This window comes from Megalobrama amblycephala, linkage group LG6, assembly GCF_018812025.1.
Source record: "Megalobrama amblycephala isolate DHTTF-2021 linkage group LG6, ASM1881202v1, whole genome shotgun sequence".
Classification (NCBI taxonomy): Eukaryota; Metazoa; Chordata; class Actinopteri; order Cypriniformes; family Xenocyprididae; genus Megalobrama; species Megalobrama amblycephala.
In genome coordinates this window covers 25,857,007-25,879,015 of record NC_063049.1, presented here as the reverse complement: position 1 = coordinate 25,879,015, position 22,009 = coordinate 25,857,007, and the positions used below count along the sequence as shown (strand labels likewise).

The 22,009-nt window shown below is 38.3% G+C and overlaps 1 protein-coding gene across 2 annotated transcripts in view; it reads left to right on the top strand.

Moving 5' to 3' along the window:
- Positions 1–22,009, top strand: part of dnah7 (dynein, axonemal, heavy chain 7) — a 78,106-nt gene that overhangs the window by 49,604 nt on the left and 6,493 nt on the right. For both annotated transcript variants that reach the window (XM_048193567.1, XM_048193568.1), the window contains 18 exons: positions 1,263–1,609; positions 1,980–2,160; positions 3,710–3,895; positions 5,525–5,688; positions 6,352–6,506; positions 7,358–7,548; positions 9,667–9,800; positions 9,988–10,323; positions 11,703–11,829; positions 12,414–12,608; positions 12,724–12,816; positions 13,284–13,460; positions 13,647–13,808; positions 14,029–14,229; positions 14,381–14,542; positions 15,480–15,665; positions 18,275–18,412; positions 18,533–18,763. In XM_048193567.1, coding sequence (XP_048049524.1) covers positions 1,263–1,609; positions 1,980–2,160; positions 3,710–3,895; positions 5,525–5,688; positions 6,352–6,506; positions 7,358–7,548; positions 9,667–9,800; positions 9,988–10,323; positions 11,703–11,829; positions 12,414–12,608; positions 12,724–12,816; positions 13,284–13,460; positions 13,647–13,808; positions 14,029–14,229; positions 14,381–14,542; positions 15,480–15,665; positions 18,275–18,412; positions 18,533–18,763 — 3,366 coding nt within the window. The remainder of the gene's footprint in view (positions 1–1,262; positions 1,610–1,979; positions 2,161–3,709; positions 3,896–5,524; positions 5,689–6,351; positions 6,507–7,357; positions 7,549–9,666; positions 9,801–9,987; positions 10,324–11,702; positions 11,830–12,413; positions 12,609–12,723; positions 12,817–13,283; positions 13,461–13,646; positions 13,809–14,028; positions 14,230–14,380; positions 14,543–15,479; positions 15,666–18,274; positions 18,413–18,532; positions 18,764–22,009) is intronic.

The window sequence follows — 22,009 nt, the reverse complement described above, 5'->3', positions numbered from 1 at the left end:
CTTCCCTAAGATCCTGCTTCTTCTTCCTAACTTCTCGCCTTCTCCGCGACCTGCTCCTCCTCTGAGCAGGGGCCCGAGCGGTGATGCTAGATTTCTGGCCCTGTCTATTGTCCTCAAACCAGAAGTAGTATGCCATAGTATGCAGTGAAGCACCAGCCTGACCCGCTGCCGCATATGCTTTGCCTTTCAAACGCAAAGTGGTTTTAAGCGGTCTGGTAGGCAGAGCCGGAGATTTAAGGGTTGACGCCATCCTCATCGAGCAGATCACTCTCGTGAGCCGCCGAATTGCGAGAGACAGTGACACCCTTCTCAAAGCATTCGGCAAGCTCCACCTGTGAACCCCACGACTTAAACCGCCTCTCTGCCTCAGCACGAGAGGGGCCCGAGCCACCAGGCACAGATGTCTGTTCTTCCTTTCTCAAGAAGATGGACAGACGAGAGCGGAATGTCCTCATGGAAAGACGCTCGCAATGCACGCAAACTGATCCCTCGAGAATAGAGCATGCATGCTCTTCGCCCAGACAGTGAAAATATCTAGGACACGGATCAGCACAACGCTTGAAACGTTTCTCAGACATGATAGATTGTCTGTAGCGATCTGTTCAAGGTAAGACTGACAGTCCCTGAAGATGAAAAGAGGATGACATGTTCTCCAGGCGCCCCTTATATACTTCCTGGTTGCACATGTATGACGTTGCCGGCCAATAGGATTGCGAGCGCGTTCCCCATATGTGTTCTAGGATGCAGTGTAAGTTCCCTTTCGAAAGGGAACTATTTTAAAACTATTTTTTTGTGAACGCTCCATTACACTGTGCCTTCACAAGCTGTTTAAACAAAGCGAAAATTTCTTCATCTTTTACTTCATCTTTTACTACATTCTTCCATTTGTCCTGTTGACAGACTCAAATGCGTTAAGCATGTCAGTGTAGACGGTGTGTAATAATGTGTAACGTGTAACTATGCGTCAGTGTCTTGCTCTGGAGGCAGTCATACGCACATGTATTTGCACGTGTGACATCATAGGTCACCCAATATCAGAACAAGCTGATTTTGGTGTTTGTTTAAATAAATGCTTTGTTTATAATTTGGAGGATGTTTTAAGCTATGAAATTTGCAGGATGTTTTAATAATACAAAGACCTCTTATATGTCAAAAGATCAAGGCAAATTTGATTTCTCATGTCATGACTTCTTTAATATGGTCTTTTTAAATGATTGCAAACCACCATTATTCAACGAATCAATCTGTGCCACCCTGTGTAGGATATAACTGTGGTTAAAGCCATGAAGAATCCTCCAGCTGGTGTCAAGCTGGTCATGGAAGCCATCTGCATCCTGAAAGGCATAAAACCAGATCGTATTCCAGACCCCTCAGGCTCCGGCAAGAAGGTGGAGGATTTCTGGGGCCCAGCAAAGAAACTGCTAGGAGATATGAAGTTTCTCCAGAGCCTTCACGAGTACAATAAAGACAATATTCCAGTCAACTACATGAGTGTCATCCGCAACAAATACATCACCAACCCAGACTTTGTTCCAGAGAAGATCCGCACGGCCTCCGCTGCTGCAGAGGGGCTCTGTAAATGGGTTTGTGCCATGGACTCCTATGATAAGTGAGTTATAGCTAAACTAAACTAAAGGTCACATTAGCCGAATTTTGGTACATTGTCTACTGTCTATACTCCACAGTTCCTACAAAAGTCAATTTCAAACAATTCAGCTTTTCTTTTGGTCAACGCATTGAATTAGCTGCAAACCTGTTGCAAAATATTATCCAAAATTTGCGACCACAAAGATTCCTATTGAAATAATTGAATTTCGTCATCAAAACATTTGCTAAACCGTAATTCATAATTTAAGACATGAACAATAAACTTTGGATTTTATATGGGTCTCCAAGAAAATTTTATTTTAGAAAATGTAAAAATCTTTTTTTATTAAGACCCATTTCATGGTGAAACTTTTTTTCTTTTCCCTTCACAGAGTAGCAAAGGTAGTGGCCCCAAAGAAAGAGAAGTTGGCACTTGCAGAACAGAAGCTGAAGGTGGCTATGGAGAGCCTCCAGAAGAAACAAGCTGCTTTGAAGGAGGTCCAGGACAAACTGGCCAAACTACAGGAGACCCTGGAAGCCAATAAGAACAAAAAGGCTGACCTTGAGAATCAGGTAGGTAGAGGACAGTATTCACAAAAGAGGCTATGCAAGGTTCTAACGATCAACGAATGGTTCGATACTGTTTCTGAAGCTTTGGGTATTATACAATGTTCAACTATTTTTGTTTGACATTCTTTGTAACCTCTCCTTCAGGGCAGCCCAACCCTGTTGAAAATGTCCGCTCCTTGCTGGAAGTTCATTTATTTAGGAATTTAGTTTTTGTTTTTACATCAAGAGGAGTTGAGGGAATGTTTTCCTTTTGTTCTTTGTTTATTTTCCTTCAGATCATTTTTATGTTTGAACTTTGAAGTTGTAAGAGTGAAGCCTTTGTTTCTAAACCCACACAAAAAACACACAGGGGCACATGCGCACAAACACACACACACACACACACACACACTGTTCTCATTTGTCTGTGGAGACTGCCTGTCAGTTTAGTGCGTTTGGGTAAACCAAGCATCACCAAGGCCCTGCTGCCGTTTTCTGCCCTATTTCGCTTCCTTTCATGTTCATTCTTCTTTTTTCCCCCCCTTCTCTCCATGTTTGTAATTCAGGTTGTCTGTTTTCCCTATTGGAGGGTAGAAATTGTTTATGCCATGCTCTCTCAAGCATGGCCAGAATCAAGGCACTTGAATGCACCAAGGAAAACCTGTTATGTTGTTCCTGAAGCTCCACTGGAACGGTCTCTTTCAAATTGTTTTCTCACTTTGGGATATGAGTTGGAAAGAACAGGAATTTTGGAGGATTTCATCTCAAAGACAATAAAGTGTCATGATGCTGGATGCACCAATGTCACAAAGAATTAGTGAAGTACCATCACAGGGAGTGAGTAAGATGTTTGGATTGTTCAGAAATTGTGCTGTCAGCTTCGTGCCCAAGCGCTGAGCTCCTATCACTCTCTGCAGGTGCCGTGCAGGCTCACTTTGTCGTTTCAAACAAATATGATGTTTCTTTAGTGCCAAACTGGGGTTTTAAAGATCCATTTATCTATGATGATGAAAGAAGGCCTGTACTAGTGGATCAGACATTATATTAGATGCTTTATTTAGAAGGATGTTTGTGTAGTAAACATTCATTTATGGTCACACATTTTTATATAAATGCAGTCATATCTGATCATCCTTTTCAACCGTGTGAATAGCTGATTCTCTCTGAATACAGATGACAGCCACATTTAGCCTGCTGTATCTTTGATGTCAACACCTGTTTCAGCCTGTTTTTAAATTATGTTAAATGTGCTGATGCTGCTAGTGTATATCACATAAAATGGTGAAAATTAGAATTGGCCTGTAGTCGATATGGTACATATCAGGGAATATGTGTTAAGAAGTGTGTTATTATATTGTTAAAAACTGTTGTGCTGCTTGATATTTCTGTGGAAATCATGACATTTTTGTCACATTTGATGAGTTTACAGTATGCCTGCTGAAAAAATTGTTTTTAAAAAAAATACTGATCCCAAACTTTTGAACAGTAGTGTATGTCTGTGTAACTTTTTGTACATCTCCCCACTCCTATGCATCCCTTTAGTCTCCTCATTTTCCTTGTTTTTTTTCTGTAGGTGGATTTGTGCAGTAAAAAGCTAGAGCGTGCGGAGCAGCTCATTGGTGGGTTAGGGGGAGAGAAGACCCGCTGGAGTGAGACTGCCTTTAACTTAGGTGAACTCTACAACAACCTCACTGGAGATATTCTCATCTCTGCTGCTATAGTGGCCTACCTCGGCGCCTTTACCTCCAGTTTTAGACAGGTGGGCCAACACATAAAACAATCCATTTCTCTTGCCAAGCGCTTATCAACCCACATTGTTCATATCAATACAACATCAATATTAACATCAGATAAAATCCATTACTTTTATCAACTATGTTCATGCCCCTACAAGTATCTTCAGGCACAAGATTTTAAAGGGATAGTTCATCCAAAAATGATTTACTCACCCTCAAGTTGTTCCAAACCTGTATGAATTTCTTTGTTCTGCTGAACACAATGGAAGATATTTTGAAGAAAGTTTGTAACCAGACCGCTTTGGGGCACCATTGACTTCCATAGTAGGAAAAAAAAAAACTATTATGGAAGTCAATGGTACCCCAGAACTGTTCAGTTTCCTACATTCTTCAAAATATCTTCCTTTGTGTTCAACAGAATAAAGAAATGTATACAGGTTTGGAACAACTTGAGGGTGAGTAAATGATAAGAGAATTTTCATTTTTGGGTGAACTATCACTAGTCACATTTGACATGCACATTTCCAGTCATTTCAATAGAAATTTATGCGATCTGGAATTTCACGATAGGGTCAAAGATTTCCCTACGCAGATTTTGCAACAGGTTCAAGTTGGTCATGCGGATTCACCACAGTGATCAACAGAAAGTTGCCTCGTTGAAAGTGACTCTCTGAGCTGTGCTTCATACTGTACATCGCTACACTATTGACAGTAGACGATGGATCTTTTTTGTTTGCAATATTTTGCCAAATTTAGCTAATGTGACTGCTCCTTTATGGGTATTCCCCTATTTGTGAGATTGCACAATGCAACAAAATATGTTAATTTACTGTAAGTGAGAAAATTACCTAGCTAACATTGATTTCATAGTAAAAAAATATAGTGTTTTATTGCCCAAAGATATAGTAAAATCTTGTAAAATCCTAGCAATTTTACAGCATAGGAGAGAGTCTACTGAACATTGAAAGACATCTGGGACAGGGTTTGTCTGGCTGAAATGTATTTGTCTTGTTTAGTTTTCCTTTACATTTCAGTCTAAGTACTGTAACGTGAGTTAAATTCATATTCATATTCAGTACAGTTTATGCGTCTCAGGTGGAGCGATATTAGAGGGTTTTTGATATCCTTCTATAGCCATTATTCGTACACATTTGCCCCTGTCAGCTGGTTATGCTTAACAACAAAGCAGAGTCCATAAAAAAAGAATGAATTCAGTGAAAACACTTTGTACAATACCAGGTATTGCTATGGTGAGTTTAAAATGGCACTCGGGGAACAGGGAGTAGTTTAACTTTAATATTCCCCCCTCTGTGAAAGCAATATCTTTTCTCCCAACAGAGGGTCTTTTTATATAAGCTTTCGTGCAGGTACATGACACACAGCTTATTACCTTTGTGTGCAGTAAGTCTTTATTGGATTTAAACAGAAAACAAAGATATCGAAGCGATAATAGTATAGTCCACAGTACCATTATTAAGTTGAAACTAACAGATAAGGTTGAATCTATGGATCTGTGTTTTCAAATAGGATTAAAACTTCTTAGATGTATCAGAAGACATCAGTGGATGTTTCTGGATCAAACTGTCTAAAGCAGCTGTGATCATGTTGTCTTTATTGAGCCGTGTGTGTGTTTCTGTGTGTGATCTCTACAGCGAGCTACAGAGGAGTGGATTGACATGTGTAAGACCAGAGGAATTCCTTGCTCCAAGAACTTGTCACTGATGAACTCCTTGGGTGAGCCGGTGAAAATCCGCAGCTGGACCATTGCTGGCCTCCCTTCAGACAGCTTCTCCATTGACAATGGAATCATCATCTCGTGAGAGTTTTTTGCCAATATATGTTACTTTAAGTGACCATTTACAGTGCCATTTGTAGTAGATATGATATCACAGACCTATTTTAGGAAATTTAAGGTTTAAGAAACAAAACCATGTTCATATTTTATGAACATGGTTTTCTTTCCAGTGGCATCTAAATGCACTTCTCACTATATTCTCACAAGTCAGTCACTGTAAACATGTTTAATTTATTTCACACTTCACACTGGATTGCACTTATTTAATTAAAAACGAAAGATAGTACTTGCTAGATGTGCAGGAGATATAGATTTACATGCTGTAGCAATACCAGGTTTGGACAAAAGGAAATGTTTGTTTTGGCATTCTATATTATAATCAACGATTAGCATGGATGTATTGCTGTAACAGATCAATAGATAAATTATACCTTTTAGACACATTGTTATTAAATACTACTATTTAACAGTAGTAGTGACCTTTGAATGACTTGTTCTTGAGTAGAGGAATAACACAACAAAAGCAGACATTTTTTGGTGAAACATATTGTGATAATATTCTTATATACATGACGCAAAAGTTATTAGAAAACTCTCAATTTTGGATAAGATGGAGATGATCTGTCATGGACAGGAAACTCTTTTTTTTTTGTGGAAGATTATTGAGATGTTTGTTCTCTGCAGTAATGCGAGGAGGTGGCCCCTGATGATTGATCCTCAGGGCCAGGCCAACAAATGGCTGAAGAACATGGAGAAATCCAACAGTCTCCATGTCATCAAGCTCAGTGATGGCGACTTTGTGCGCACACTAGAAAACTGCATCCAGTTTGGCACTCCAGGTGAGAGGTGGCAGCTTATAAACAGAATTTAGAAAAGGAATATAAAGATTACTTTTATAATACTCTAAAAATCCTTATATCACTGCTCGGAGAGGCCATCATCAAGCAGCATAGTTGAGAATCCTTTTTTTTTTTTTTTTTGCCAAGGAGACAATCAGATTTGTTAAGATTATTAGTTTTGGTCTCATCAAATAAATCTTAAAAATTGTCAAAGATATAAACAACAACAACAATAAATAATAAATAAACTGTTCTCACAGGTGCAATACCAGTATTTCTCCCCAGGGGTCCCCCTCCACCATGAAAAACAAGCACGCATCACAGTTAGATCCAAACCAGTGCATGTTACCTGTTGTAGATAAATGCACACATTCTCTCTCTTCCCCTGGAGAAGCATAGTTGTCTCTTGTACATAACACATAAAGACTGAAAGCACAAATTCCATCTAATTTTACTCTCTTGAATGCAAAGGAGACCAGGGGTGGACCCAAACCGCAACATGAGATACGCAAATGAGCCAAGTAATCTGGCCTTAGGTGCCTCTGTCTTCCATCCTCAGCTCCTCCTCATCAGTGTTGTTCTGGGATGAAAGGCAGCTGCGTAGGCAGGCCGGTGCTTAGCTGTCTTGTGTGGATTGTTGTTTTGATACCGTTCACCTCTAGAATTTGCATTTGAGTTTATTTATTAATTTCTTTTTGTTGTTGTTTTTTTCCTGTTGCATTCCTTCAATTTCCACTTCTACTACCTGCCTTTTTTTTTTCTTTTTTTTCTTTTTGTGAGTAGGTCAAATAAATGCTTCTGTAGCTTTTGTTTTGGCTTAACTCTAATCATTCATTCATGGTGTATTGTAGTGTTGCTGGAGAATGTTGGGGAAGAACTGGACCCCATACTTGAGCCCCTGCTGCTGAAACAGACTTTTAAACAGGGTGGCAGTGTCTGCATCCGGCTGGGCGACTCCACTATTGAATATGCTCCAGATTTCCGGTTTTACATAACAACAAAGCTACGAAATCCACATTATCTACCTGAGATCTCAGTCAAGGTGAGTTTGCTTTACATATAAAGCCGCACACAAATGCACACAAACTAATGTCTGCTTCTAAACAAGATCATGTAAACCTTGTCATGTAAAGACAGTCTCTTATAAGGCAGCTTTTATTTGATCAAAAATACAGTAAAGACAGGAAAATTCTGAATTATTATTACAAATTAAAATAACTTTTTATTTTAATATATTTTAAAATGTAATTTATTTCTGTGATGTCAACGCTGAATTTTCAGCAGCCATTATTCCAGTCTTTATTGTCACATGATACTTTAGAAATCATTCTAAATAGAGTGGTGTAGGGATGACGTCAGAACCCGGAAGACTAACTCGCCACTGGTTCCCTCAAACTTTTCCTAGCGGGTTACAACATAAACTACACACAATCATATCGAAAATGTGAATTTTGAAGCTGTTATGTTTATTTAAAAAAAAACAAATTATGTTTCTAATAAGTAACTAGAAATTAATGTTTGGATTCTGAGTGTGTGCAGTTTACATTGTTACATTGTTTACTGACGACCTTATTTTACTAAAAACTATCATTTTACTATTATTTTACTATAAAACCCATTATAATACCCCATAGAAAAATCTCGAGGGAACCACTGCCAAATTAGTCTTCCGGGTTTTGTCGTCATACCTGCACCACTCTGTATGCTGATTTGGTGCTCAAAACATGTCTGATTATTATTATCACTGTTGAAAACAATTGTGCCTCTTAATAGTTTTTTGTGGAAATATACATGTACATTTAGGATTCTTTAATATATAGAAATAACAGCATTTATTTGAAATGGAAATCTTTTGACATTATAGATGACATTTATAAATGTCATTATAAATGTCTTTACTGTCACTTTTTATCAATTTAATGCTTCCTTGCTGAATAAAAGTATTAATTTCTTTCGAAAATAAATCTTACTGACAAAAACTTTTGAATGGTAGTGTACACTGATTTTAATATACATTAAATGACTTCTCTTGTCCTTGAATTAATCTCTTGTTTCTGTATGGTTTTGAAACACTGATGTTTTGGTGTGTTATGGGGACTGAGTCACTGTCATGAAGTGTGCAGTCTTTGAAAGCATCAGTTAGTTCAAAATTAAGATATTCTGTCCATTAAAATTGTATTTTAATGTAATGTATTGTAATTGTATCTTTCGCCCCTCAGAAGTCTTTTAATATCATGGTTGTTAGTCTCATTCAAAGGAGCTATGCATCTTGCAATCTTCTACATGAAATCTACTTTGTTTAAATTTGCTTTAATTATTAACTGGAAACTTATAAATAATTAAACCAGTGGCCAGTTGAGAGAGTCTTTTTTCATGACACTTAAAACTAACATCTAGTTATGTTATTGCAACATAACTTATTCTACCTGTTCTACCATAAAATCATAAACATGCACATAGAAAACAAGCTTTACAGTTAAACTTTGTCTTAAAGTGTGTTACAGACAGCCTACATGACCACTGTTTAAAATTAAAGGGCAGGTGTGTCATATCTATGCCACTAGGGCCAACAAAAGGATATGCAAAAAATTCCCTGAACGCTCACGTTGGTCAGACAAACAAATAACCCTGCCCTAAACTCATTGGTTGAGTCAGTGTTGCTGTGTCAGGCTGGTCTGCGTGCTTGAACAAAAAAATTTTTTACTTAAATTAAAACCCTGCTTGAAATACCTGGATTCTGGACTTCTGGGCTTCTTTCACAACCACACCTTAATAAGCCTGATATATCATTTCACTTTTAGGATGAGCATGTGGTGTTCACAACAGGATAAAACAAATGATACTGTCGAGGAACATCAGGATTGCAATTCTTCATTACAAAATGTGTTCCACCACAGACTCACATGTATCACAGCTGGTAATCAAAGAAATATTAGGTCTGATATTAGCAAGCAGTCACAAAACCTTGGATGATATCATTTTCTAGAAAAGCTAGTTTTGTGGTTGGTTATGCCAAATCCATAAGGGGAATCTGTGAGTTTGGAAAAGGGCCTTCTGGGGCTCTTGTAAATAATAAACACAAGGGTCTGCTCTCATTAAAAATAGGATTCTAAGAACACCCGCCCCCAGCACTGTCTGTGTTTTTCTCTGTTCTGTTCAGGTGACCCTGCTGAACTTCATGATCACCCCAGAGGGGATGCAAGACCAGCTGTTGGGCATTGTGGTGGCCAGAGAGAGACCTGACCTTGAGGAGGAGAAACAAGCCCTCATCGTACAGGGGGCTGAGAACAAGAGGTATCACCCAGAAACACAATTAACTTGACAGTTTAGTCCTATGTGTTCCTTACTTCAAATATTGTGTCTAAAAGCAAGACAAGTTGAATCCTTGGGTAAATATTTATCTGCTTATGAAGTGAGGGCAAAGAGCAGCATGCTCTCTCAGTGCATTTAACCATGTACTTTCTCTCTCTTTTCTTTGTAGACAGCTGAAAGAAATAGAGGATAAAATCCTAGAAGTGCTCTCTGCCTCTGAGGGGAACATTTTGGAAGATGAGACTGCTGTTCAGATCCTCTCATCTTCTAAGGTTCTGGCCAATGAGATTTCTGAGAAACAGGCCATTGCTGAGGTTACTGAGCAGAAGATTGATCAGACACGCTTGGGCTACACCCCCATCGCCATCCACTCTGCAATTTTGTTTTTCTCCATCGCTGACCTGGCCAACATTGAGCCCATGTATCAGTACTCTCTAACCTGGTTCATCAACCTCTTCATCCTGTCCATTGATAATTCCCAAAAAAGTGACCTTCTCGAACAAAGGTACTCTGTCGCTAGAGATGTTTAATTTAAATTATATCTATTATGGTAATTTCATGCGTTTCATTGCAGTTATGGCATGCTTTGAAAAGTTAAAGTTGCAGCTATAAGGCACTTTTTTACTCCTCCTCATGTCATTCCAGACCTCTGTGACTTTCTTTCTTCTTTCTCAACACAGAAGAAATATTTTTTGCTTTGTTTTGTTTTCTGTCCATTTAATGAAAGTATAATAATGTTGTTTTGGGCCCCACCGACTTTCATTATATAGACAAAAACAGTTGAAAGAAAGAAAGTCATACATGGAATGACAAAAATGATGACTGTACATTCATTTTTAATCGAACTATCACTTTAAGCAGGGCATCACAGTTTCCAGAGAGACTATTACTAACGTTGGTTCTGTGGTAATATGGATGTGGGGACGTGGAGGAGGTTTTTTCATAACAAAAGAATATGAAGACATTGTTTCCCTGTATGACTATTTAGCGTCAGCACTGTCTTACTCGGCCACTATGGTGTTCTGATGTGAGTTTGAAATCTGAGAGCTGTGGGAATACTATGACACTTCAGCCCAGGGCAGAATCCTCTGGTTAAAAGAACACAGTGCCAATTCTCTAGAGGACAGAGACACCAAAAACCAGATCTTTAAAACTCTCTAAAACTCTAAAAAAGAGAGTGCTGTTCTACAGTAGCATCAGGTGTTTATTTAATAATTTAAAGTTTGTTTATTTGAAGTGACATTTAAAAAGATGTAATATGTGTAGTCCAGTGGTTCTCAACCTGGTGTCCAAGACCCAACCGGACAGTGGCTCTGAACCTTTTTAACACCACCCCCCACTGTCCACAACAATATTCAAAGGACCAATGACTTTTCCAGGTTTTTTTGTGATTTCCTGGGTAAAGATTAAGGATAAATTTTTTTTTTTTTTAAATTACTGTATAAAATATGTTAGAAATTGGCGTAACTAGAAAAATGCATATTCATTACAAAAATGACCATTAAGTTACAAGATTGAATTATTTTATATTACTTTTTCAGGTCTAGAAATCACACTTTTAAAATGAGGCTTCCTCATATATGAATCCTTGTTATTCAAAGAAAAAATTGAGTTGAGGGGTGAATTAAAATATCTTATTTACATATAAATAATAAATATTCATTTCTTATATTAGCATAATCTTGATTAAAATGTAAAAAAACCCCAAAAAAACATGAAAATATAATGATGTAAACCATTAAACTGACATCATAATTTTGATTATTATTATTAACCACTGATCTAGTCATTGAACACAAATATGATCATCATTAATGTTAAATCTGTAAGGATATTGATACATTGATACATATTGATACATAAATACTTTCTCTGTGTATTTAGACTCCAAATTCTGAAGGACTATTTTACGTACTCTCTTTACGTCAACGTATGTCGCTCTCTGTTTGAGAAGGACAAACTCCTCTTCTCCTTCTGCCTCAATGTCAACCTGCTCAAACACAACAAGCTCGTGAGTAACTGCCTTCACTTGCACACAGCTGTGATTTATTGAATCAATAAACTTGAGCAAGACAGTACTTCATGTGATAAATAATAGTAAGAATGAAGAGGTTACTCTCACACAAGGCATCTTAAGGTTAATGGCTTGCATGCATCAGTCTGACGATGTTTATATCATGACTGTCTCAAATGGTCCTGCAACATTCGTCCACATAAACACTAGTTTAACCGATTTAATCGAAGTTTAAGTGATTTATGATCAATGTTTGTCACACTGGCTCTCCATGCCTTAGCTGTTACTCAAGTTGCAACTGTCTGTCATCCATTTATTGTGCTGTCAGTAGTTTTGTCAGCTCCTGAATCAAGTGGTGTGGGGGCAATGCACCAGTACATTTATTTTCATAGACTGCGGATTTTCTGCAGGCGATTTTTAAGACTCGTTCGCTATTGTTCTGTTCTTTTGAGTTGGATGTTTAATCAAGCGCAGCTGCTGAAAAACAAATCGTGTCTAAAGAATTTTCATTGCAGATATAACTGAATAAAGTAATGCACGGACAACACTCTCCTACCACCTTCTGTTCCCTTCTCTTTCAGGTGGATGAGAAGGAATGGCGTTTTCTCCTGACAGGCGGTGTGGGTCTGGATAACCCTCATTCAAACCCCTGCACCTGGTTGCCTAAAACATCCTGGGATGAGATCTGTCGATTGGATGAGATGGAGCACTTTAAAGGCCTGAGGAAAGACCTGGCTCGACTCCGGGAGGGCTGGAAAGAGGTTTACGATAGCAAGGTGCCATTGAGATTAAGCACACACTATTTCTTTCCTGCTCAGCGGTATGAAATGGACTGGGGAAGTATGAAAGGAACACCAGATTTTTATTTTATGGTCTGTGTGTGTTCTGCAGGACCCCCATCACACTGCGTTCCCTTCAGAGTGGCAGGAGAAACTAGGACAGTTCCAAAGGATGTTGGTTATAAGATGCTTACGGCCAGACAAGGTAAGGTTCTTTTCACTGTGTTTATTAATACACCTCGGATTTGATTGTGAGAAAATTTATTCTTTTATTCAGCAAGGATGCATCAAATGTAAAGACACGTATAATGTTACAAAAGATTTTGTTCCATTTTGTATAAAAATGTATCAGCACCACAAACGTTTTCAACAATGATAATAATAAGAAATGTTTTAAGCACCAAATTAGCATATTAGAATGACTTATGAAGGATCATGTGACACTGAAGACTGAAGTAATGACTGCTGAATATATATATTACAGTATATTAAAATAGAAAAACAGTATTTTCATAATAATTCTCAATATTTTACTGTATTTTTGATTAAAAAAAATGCAGCCTTGGTGAGGTTTCTTTCAAGACCATCAAAAACCTACCCCAAATGTTATAATGTGGAGTATCTGTAAAAACCTCACATTTGGACTTATTTCTTTGTGGCTGCCCATCTCAGATTGTTCCCATGGTTCAAGAGTTTGTGTCAGACAACTTGGGGCAGCAGTTTATTGAGGTGCCACCCTTTAATTTGGCCACGGCTTTTGCTGACAGTCACTGCTGCGCTCCGCTCATCTTTATCCTGTCCCCAGGATCAGACCCCATGGCAGCACTGCTCAAGTTTGGCGAAGAACAGGTACAAACAATTATAGACTTTAAATCTCCATAATTTTCTCATCAAATTACTCTGTATTAGTAGTAAGATTCATTTTTTTAACAGCTGTAATTCTTAAGGTTTTTGGAATAGACTGTTTTTTTTGTTTCTGTTGTAATGGGTGATGCTCTTTTATTATTAACACTCTGTGTCTTGCTTGTTTTTCAGGGTTTCACAGGTAACAGACTGACCTCTCTGTCTCTGGGACAGGGTCAGGGCCCCATCGCCATGAGCATGATTGAGACTGGTGTGAGGGAGGGAACCTGGGTGGTTTTACAGAACTGCCACCTGGCCACCTCTTGGATGTCCACCCTTGAGCGTGTTTGTGAGGTTGTACATAAAGATTTGATGGTCCAATCATGATGGAACAGTAGCTTTTAATAATATTATTTTCACATCCACATTTGTTCCTTCATGTAGACTATTATTTTTAGTGTAAAATACTCTTTACATTTTTAAATGCATGCATTGCACTTCTAATGTATTTGTGTGTACAACATAAAAAAGTGCATTAGAAATACTCTGAAGCAGCACTTTGATTTTCTGACAGGAGCTGAATCCAGATACCACTCACCCAGACTTCCGCTTGTGGCTGACCAGTTACCCCTCTCCCAACTTCCCTGTGGCTGTACTGCAAAACGGAGTCAAAATGACCAATGAGGCTCCCAAGGGGCTGCGCTCCAACATCATTCGTTCTTTCTACATGGACCCTATATCTGACCCTGAGTTCTTTGACAGCAGCTCAAAGCCGGTAGGTCCTTCACAGAGGGAAGTCAAGGTTTTTAAAGTTGTGCATATCTTTTAATGGTTGTAATGTTTATTTTTGGACTCCTTGATAATTAAACTTCCTATTAATTGTTTAAAAAAAAATCTAAAAAAGCGGCTTCTGTGTGTGTTTTCAGGCTGTCTTTAAGAAGCTGCTGTTTAGCTTGTGCTTCTTCCATGCCCTGACCCAAGAGAGGAGGAAATTTGGTCCTCTTGGCTGGAACATCCCCTATGAGTTTAACGAGACAGATCTGCGGATCTCTGTCCAGCAGTTACACATGTTCTTGGACCAGTATGAGGTAAGATCACACGTGTACCTGTCTTTTCTTTATATTCACACACATACAAATTGTCTTTCACTGTTCTTACAACACACATACTCTTTCCACATCACCCTCTTCCTTTTCATGCTTTCCAGCGCGCCCCTTAAACCACCCCTAAAAAAAGAACGTTCTTGACATTTTCCCAACTTCAGAGAAGCACTCCTCATACTTCCCTTCCTCCTTTCAAAACAAGCAGACTGCACCAACTGATCAAGAGCTTCCCTGAATGCTCTGACATTTCTCCAGTGCTACATAGTGCCACCCACTGCATTAGCAAGGGAAATTTCAGCCGGAAATGTCACAATCCTGCCACTCCTCTGTCCATCTTTTCATATCCCCTCGAAGATCGTTATATCGAACCCACTAACCTGACATGCACCTCCACTTAAAAAAAAAAAAGAGTCTTTGTTGAGTGGCCCTGCTTTTAAGACACATGAAAAGGTTGTTGTCTGTTTCTTTCTTTCTCTCTCTTTTTTGTTGTTGTCTTTTTTAAAACAATCTGAACAATAGGGTGAAAAATTGGGACACAGCCCTTGCTTGAGATGTCTTTGTGAGAGTCATCGTCAAAAGTAGCGCTTTACACATGTAGCCACACTATTCAAAATTAAAATAAATATGATTTAAAAAAAGGTAAGTCATAAATATGAGAAATCAAACTTTCCTTGATCTTTTGAGATAAAATAGCTTCACGTTAGTCCAAAAAGAGAGTTTATTGCAAAAATGATTCATCATGGAAATGGATTTGTCATCTGCTCCTTTAAAATGTTTCAGATAATTACAATTATTAATTAAACTCATCATTCTCAACTGATTACTATCCCAAGACATTTTTCATTCACCATGTTATGTATAGTTCACCTCATTACCTTATTAGTTGCTTATATGGTGATTTCTCTCTGTGTGTCCTTACTAGGAGATCCCCTTTGATGCTCTTCGCTACATGACAGGCGAGTGTAACTACGGAGGTCGGGTCACAGATGACTGGGATCGCAGGACGCTGCGCACAATACTTTCCATATTCTACACCCCCGAGATCACTGACGATGCCAATTACAAGTTTGACCCCAGTGGCCTGTATTACTCACCACCTGAAGGAGATGTAAGACACAATGACAAAAAGATAAATGACAAAACTGATGAACAGCATATTCAGTCTGTCATATATACTGCCATTTAAAAGTTTGTTGGTTGGTAAGATTTAAAGTCTCTTATGCTCATCAGAGGCTGCATTTTTCTTTGATCAGTAAAAACAGTAATTAGAGCTTTGGATTATAATCGTTTTTACGATGCATTTTACGATGCTGATGTGAATGACACTGCATCGATGCATGCCAACAAAAGAATTGATTTTTAAATATCTAATTAATTAGGCCTATCATACATATTAATGTACCGTTTCATTGTAAATAAATTACTCTTATTATAAGCTATTTTACTTTTAAAAAAGTTACATATATGTCCTTCGTAAGCAAAGCACTTGCCTCTTGCCTCTGTGCGAGCTCACAGAAAGCTACCCCTCTTAGATAGCGTGCAATATTGAATCCAGATCTCTTTCGTGGCTAATTGTGCTTAAATGGTCAAACAAAATATATTTCAATATATTTTAAAAATATCTGTCTTGGTGAGTATTCACATAGTTGGTTATGCTTAAAGTGAATGTAAACAGCTAGGGGGGATAATCTGATGTGTAACATTATATTAGATCAGATCCGTGCATTAGGTCTTAATATAATAAACCTGCTGCTGTCTGTCATTAACATAGACTGTAAAAAAAGATGGACGACGCACCTTCACTCTCTTCCATTGTAGTAACTGAAGCCAGTGTGCCAATATGGCGCTAACATCTTGAGCATCGAGTCTGAGCATAGTTAACTTGGAGCCCAAGTCTGGGCAGTAGTGAGCACGAAGTGGAGCTGTGATATCAATGTCCCGCCCAAACTCAGAACAACTCATTATGTCGGTATGAAATAAACAGTTATGGAAATGTAGAAATTAAAGTTAAAGCTCCAATCACCTCATGAAAATCTAAAAAAAAAGTCCATTGGCGCCTCAGTGACTACTTCACTCAGAGAAGCTGTCAATCTTAGCTGTCAATCATGACGTCAAACCCCTGTTTTCATAGCGTCAAATAACTAACTAAAACCAAACTTTTTTAAAGAACATACACCAGAGTGATAAAAACTGCCTAAAATGACAGAAATTGTCTTTGAAAACTGTAATTTAATTGTTTAGTTTGTCTAACGTCCCATTGGATTACATGGAGAGGGTGGGATTTATGACCTATACTGCATCCAGCCACGTGGGGGCGATCGAGACACTTTGGCTTCACTTTTCAGGACTTGTTTGGCACGCTTGGTCATTTACGTTAATCAAGCAACAAAAGAAATAAGAAAATCACTCACTGCTCTTGACTGAATAACTTTTGTAGCTTTAATAATAATCAGTTTGTTTGTAATTAATACACTAAATATCATGCAGTTCTTATTTTTACATTTGATTATTCAATTATTTCTTACTTGAATGCTAATGTTAAATAGATGTAAATGAAAAAAGTAATGCACTGTTAATTTCATTAGTTTTTTACTTATATTGTATTTGTTCTAATGTTTGTTATTTGCATCTTTGTTCTTATTTTAATAACAAAGATAAAATAACAAAAAAACTATATTGTGATTATTAATATAATAATTATTATTAATACAAAATTGGAGGAAAAGATGCATTGTGATAGATCTAGAATCATTTTATAATCAAATCGTTACCCTGTGAATAATAATCAAATCAACTTTTTGGTGCTCTAGCAGTTAATAAACAAAACTGCATGCATCTTGCGGAAGAACATTGTAGCCATAGCTTTATGTCTATGACGAGTCACGCAGGAACTGGGCTTCTCCGCAGAGGTGTCGACCCGAACCAGTCTAAAATAGTTTTTTTTTTTTTTTTTTAAATCAGCACATGGATACGGCAAAGATGATTAAGTTATCAACTTTTAAAGAATACATTTTAGTTCAAAAGCTTGTCCAGTTTTAGAGGGGTTATGTCAGACAGAATTTCAGCAGCTGACATTAAGTTAGTTCAATATTTCTGTCTTACAAAATTCAAAGAGATTCTCTACACAGATCTCGCTGGAAACCAAACTGAAGCAAGGCTTCATTTTCCTTCCTTGATCATATTTTCTTCAAAGGAAGACCATATGAAGCTCTGCAGGCCGAGGTTTCTCATTCAAAACAAATCCCAAAAGAAGGCAATTATAAGAGAAAACAACAATTCTTTTCTTTGTACAAGATCAGTCAAGGTGTTGGTGAGCTCAGTGGGTCAGAATCCTTCCCACATTATATGACTGTTTAAAATCACTACAGATATAAATGACTTGGTAAACAATCAAAAAACATGCATATTTTAGAGATGCATCATTCTGCCTCTTTATGAAAGTTCTGAAAAGGGATTATAAGCTTTAAGTTCAATAACTAAACACAGCGGGTTACTGCCAGTGGTGATGTCTGATTTATTTGTGAGCACATGTATAATCTATGCCCAATTTTATTTGGCATTTTCTCTCGAAATCTTTTATTCATGAATGTCATTTGCATAGCCATTATTATAAATGTCAGCAATCTCAAGGGTAGCCTGTTTTAAGTGCATGCCATTATTTAGCATCACCATCCTGGATTTAGTGTTGCATTAAGAAGCTGATTGTTTCCTTTTCAGTATAACAGCTACATTGAGTACACCAAGACGCTTCCTCTCAATCCCTCACCTGAAGTCTTTGGCATGAATGCCAATGCTGATATTACTAAGGACCAAGTGGAAACACAGCTACTGTTTGATAGCATTCTTCTCACTCAGGTGTGCAAACACATTTTGATTATTGGTGCAAACTAGCTAGTATAAAGTAGCTCTTAGTAGTACTATTATGACCTGTGTGATGTTTGTAACTGTTATTTTTGCTCGATTTCGCCCTCACAGTCTCGTTCTTCAGGTGGCAGTGCTACATCTACTGATGACATGGTGTACGAGGTGGCTGCAGACATTCTTAATAAACTTCCTCAGGATTTCGATACAGATGCCGCCATGCGCAAGTACCCCACCAGCTACAATCAAAGCATGAACACAGTGCTGGTGCAGGAGATGGGACGATTCAACAAACTCCTCAAGACCATTCGGGATTCTTGTGTCAACATCCAGAAGGCCATCAAGGTCAGAACATTAGCAAAACCTTCAATCGATCATGTTTTCAGGTCCTTATTCTTTCTGGTCTGAACACAAATTGAGGAATTTGCAGTTTAATGGAAGCGTTGTTGTCAGAATAGTATAGAATACTCCCATGTGAGGCTTCTGACAAGCTCAGCTGTTAGTTTGAGGATGTTTTCTTTCCATTTGCTCATAGCATGGTCCAGTTAGCAACATTCATTTAGCTTTCAGGAGTATGTGGCATTTCGTGTCATACTTACACATAGTATTCATATTGTCTAAATACATTTACTCACAATATAAATTATTCAAGAAAGCTTGCTGAGGGAGGTTAGAAGATAACAGAAGTTTAGCAAGTGATTTGACTGACCAAATGTTATATACAGTATATTGAATACATTAACTTTTTTTTTTATTATACAAAGTTTCAATGGAGCAATTCACATAAAATTGAGACCAGACATTGGTATTAGCTCAAGAAATCAATACAAATAACGAAATCATAATATTACAATCCATAAAAAAAAAAAAAAAGTTATGTGTAATAAAGTTAAATGACTTGGCAAAATAGTATTGAACACACTAATGCCGAGTTCAAACTGCACGATTTTAGCCCCGATTTTGGCTCGCCGACAGGTTGAGAAATCGCCGACAAATGCCCGAAATCACAGGCAAATCGGTGCTCGTTCACGCGAGTGACAATCACGCAGTGTGAATGAGCAAAGACGCGATCTGAGAGAATCGCCGACGAGTCGCCGACGCCCGTGAGATATTTGGCATGCTAAATATGAAAACTACATCGGCGATGACCGACAGCCAATGAGAGAGCAAGATACAGAGCAGCGGGGAGTTCGGGGAGGAGTTATAGACCACAACATCAGCAAGCATGGCTTCATTCACATAAACATTACAATTCTATCAAACGGAAACAAAATACAAACATTTGCTTGACCATCCGCAACAGCAGCACATTGAAAAGTTATGTATTTACCTCCAACTCTTGTTGCAGAACACACAATCCACAGTCTCCCCAACCATTTCCTCCTCCATATTTTTCTTTTCTTTTTCTTGTTTTCGCTGCAAATCAGCGCACAGGCAACTCGTATTGCAAGCTTCTTGCGGGCTACCGTTTAAAATAATAATAAATAATAATAATAATAATAATAATAATAATAATAATAATAACAACAACAACAACAACAACTCCGGTCTTGCAAGCGTGATATCGCGTTGTTTCCTTGTCATGTCTCGCGTGGGTTTGGTTGTGAAACGTAGTTTGAGTGCCAGACAGAGTTGTCGGCGATTCTTCCTATTGTAAAGTCATGCAGTGTGAAAGCTTCTGTCGCCGATCCATCGTGCAGTATGAACACAGCAGCGACTGAATGCTGGCCAAGATAGTCATGCAGTGTGAAAAGAACAGTGACCTGACTACTTTGAGAATCGTGCAGTCTGAACTCGGCTTAAGAAAAAGCAGTACACCAAGGTAAGGCAAGTCAAGAAACCAACAGATTTCACCAAGTAGTTCTACCTCCTACCTTAGCAAATTAGAATTAGTTGGGTCAGTGCATGTTGTTAGGTTAGAAAAAGGCTTACCCACCTCTGAATGCAAGTATTGGACATCTCATGATGGGAAGAGGCAAAGAGCTCTCCCAAGACTTTCACAACAAGATTTGTCGTACATAACGGTACTGGTTACAGAAGGATATTCCAACTCCTAAATGTTCCTGTAAGCACCACTGGGGCTATTTTCCACAACTGAAAGGAACATCATTCCACCATCAACTGGCCATGCAAAGGAGCTCCTCTCAAGATTTCTAATCAGGGAGTCAGAAGGTTAGTCAGAAGAGTACCCCAAGAACCAAGGGCCACTCAGAAAGAGGTCCAGAAAGACTTGGAGGCAGCAGGTACAGTTGTCACAGAGAACACAATAGGAAATGCACTCCACCGCCACAGCCTTCATGCACGCTCACCACAGAAAGCTCCATTATTGAAGAAAATGCATGTAGAAGCTCATTTGAAGTGTTCTACACAACTCTTGGAAAGGTCTGAACTACTGAGAGAATTTAGTGTGGTCAGATGAGACAAAAATTGAACTTTTGGCAACAATACCTCATGCCATGTTTGGAGTAGAAATGGCTTTTTTCATTGATCCTAAAAATATCATACCAACAGTGATGTTTTCAAGGTGGAAGCATCATGGTATGGGGCCGTTTCTCTTCTCATGAAACTGAGAGAATCAATATTATTGAAGGGAAGATGAATGGAGCATGTAACTAGGAATTCTTGAGATTGAATTTGTTGCCATCCCCCAGGATGAAGAGGAGACTTTGGTGGACCTTCCACCAGGACAACATTCCAAAACACACTGCAAAGGAGAGTTTGAATTGGTTCCAGAAGAAGAAAATAAAGTTGTTAGAATGTCCCTGTAAATCACCAGACCTAAACCCAATGTTACGTGACGTGTATAAGGCACGGGGACGACAGAGAATACAAGGAGTAGGATTTAATCACTAGAACAAGCAGGTAGCGCAATATACACATCAAACTTAAACGTAATCAAACATAAACGTGACTTACATCAAACGAGAACGGACAAGGAATGAAGGAGAACACAGGGATTAAATACACGAACCAAACAAAGGGAACTGATGAGATAATTAACTAGACACAGGTGGATAAAATGAACTAATCAAACAGACTGGGGAAAACTAGGTCACAGGGGAAACCGAAACACAAGACATGTGACACCCATCAGAGCATTTGTGGAAGGAACTGAAGATCAAAATTCACAAGAGAGACCCCCAGAATATTCAAAATTGAATATTCAAGTTTGGTCATACAGGTGCCTTGAAGCTGTCATTGCAAAAAAGACTTTTCTACTTATTTTACCCGTTGTATGTGTGCATTTTATATTTCTGTCAGGACCATTATCGTCGATTGATGATTAAGAATTGGCATACTGTTTGGATTAGTGGTATGGTTCTGTTCTGGGCATGAACTCCCTGCCCATCTATGCAGCCTAGCATGAATAAGAGGAGGGAGCGCAGCAATAACCCCATTACGGTAAACAGAACAGAACCAACATAAATGTATTGCAGATATCATTAATGTTCATAATGATGATAATTTAATGTGACAACATAAATCAAGATAAATGACATTCTGGTTTGAAGAGGAATATCAGAAGGAGGAGCTAGGAGATGGAGGAGGGTAATTAGCTGCTGATAATACTGAATGAACCTAAAATGTCGT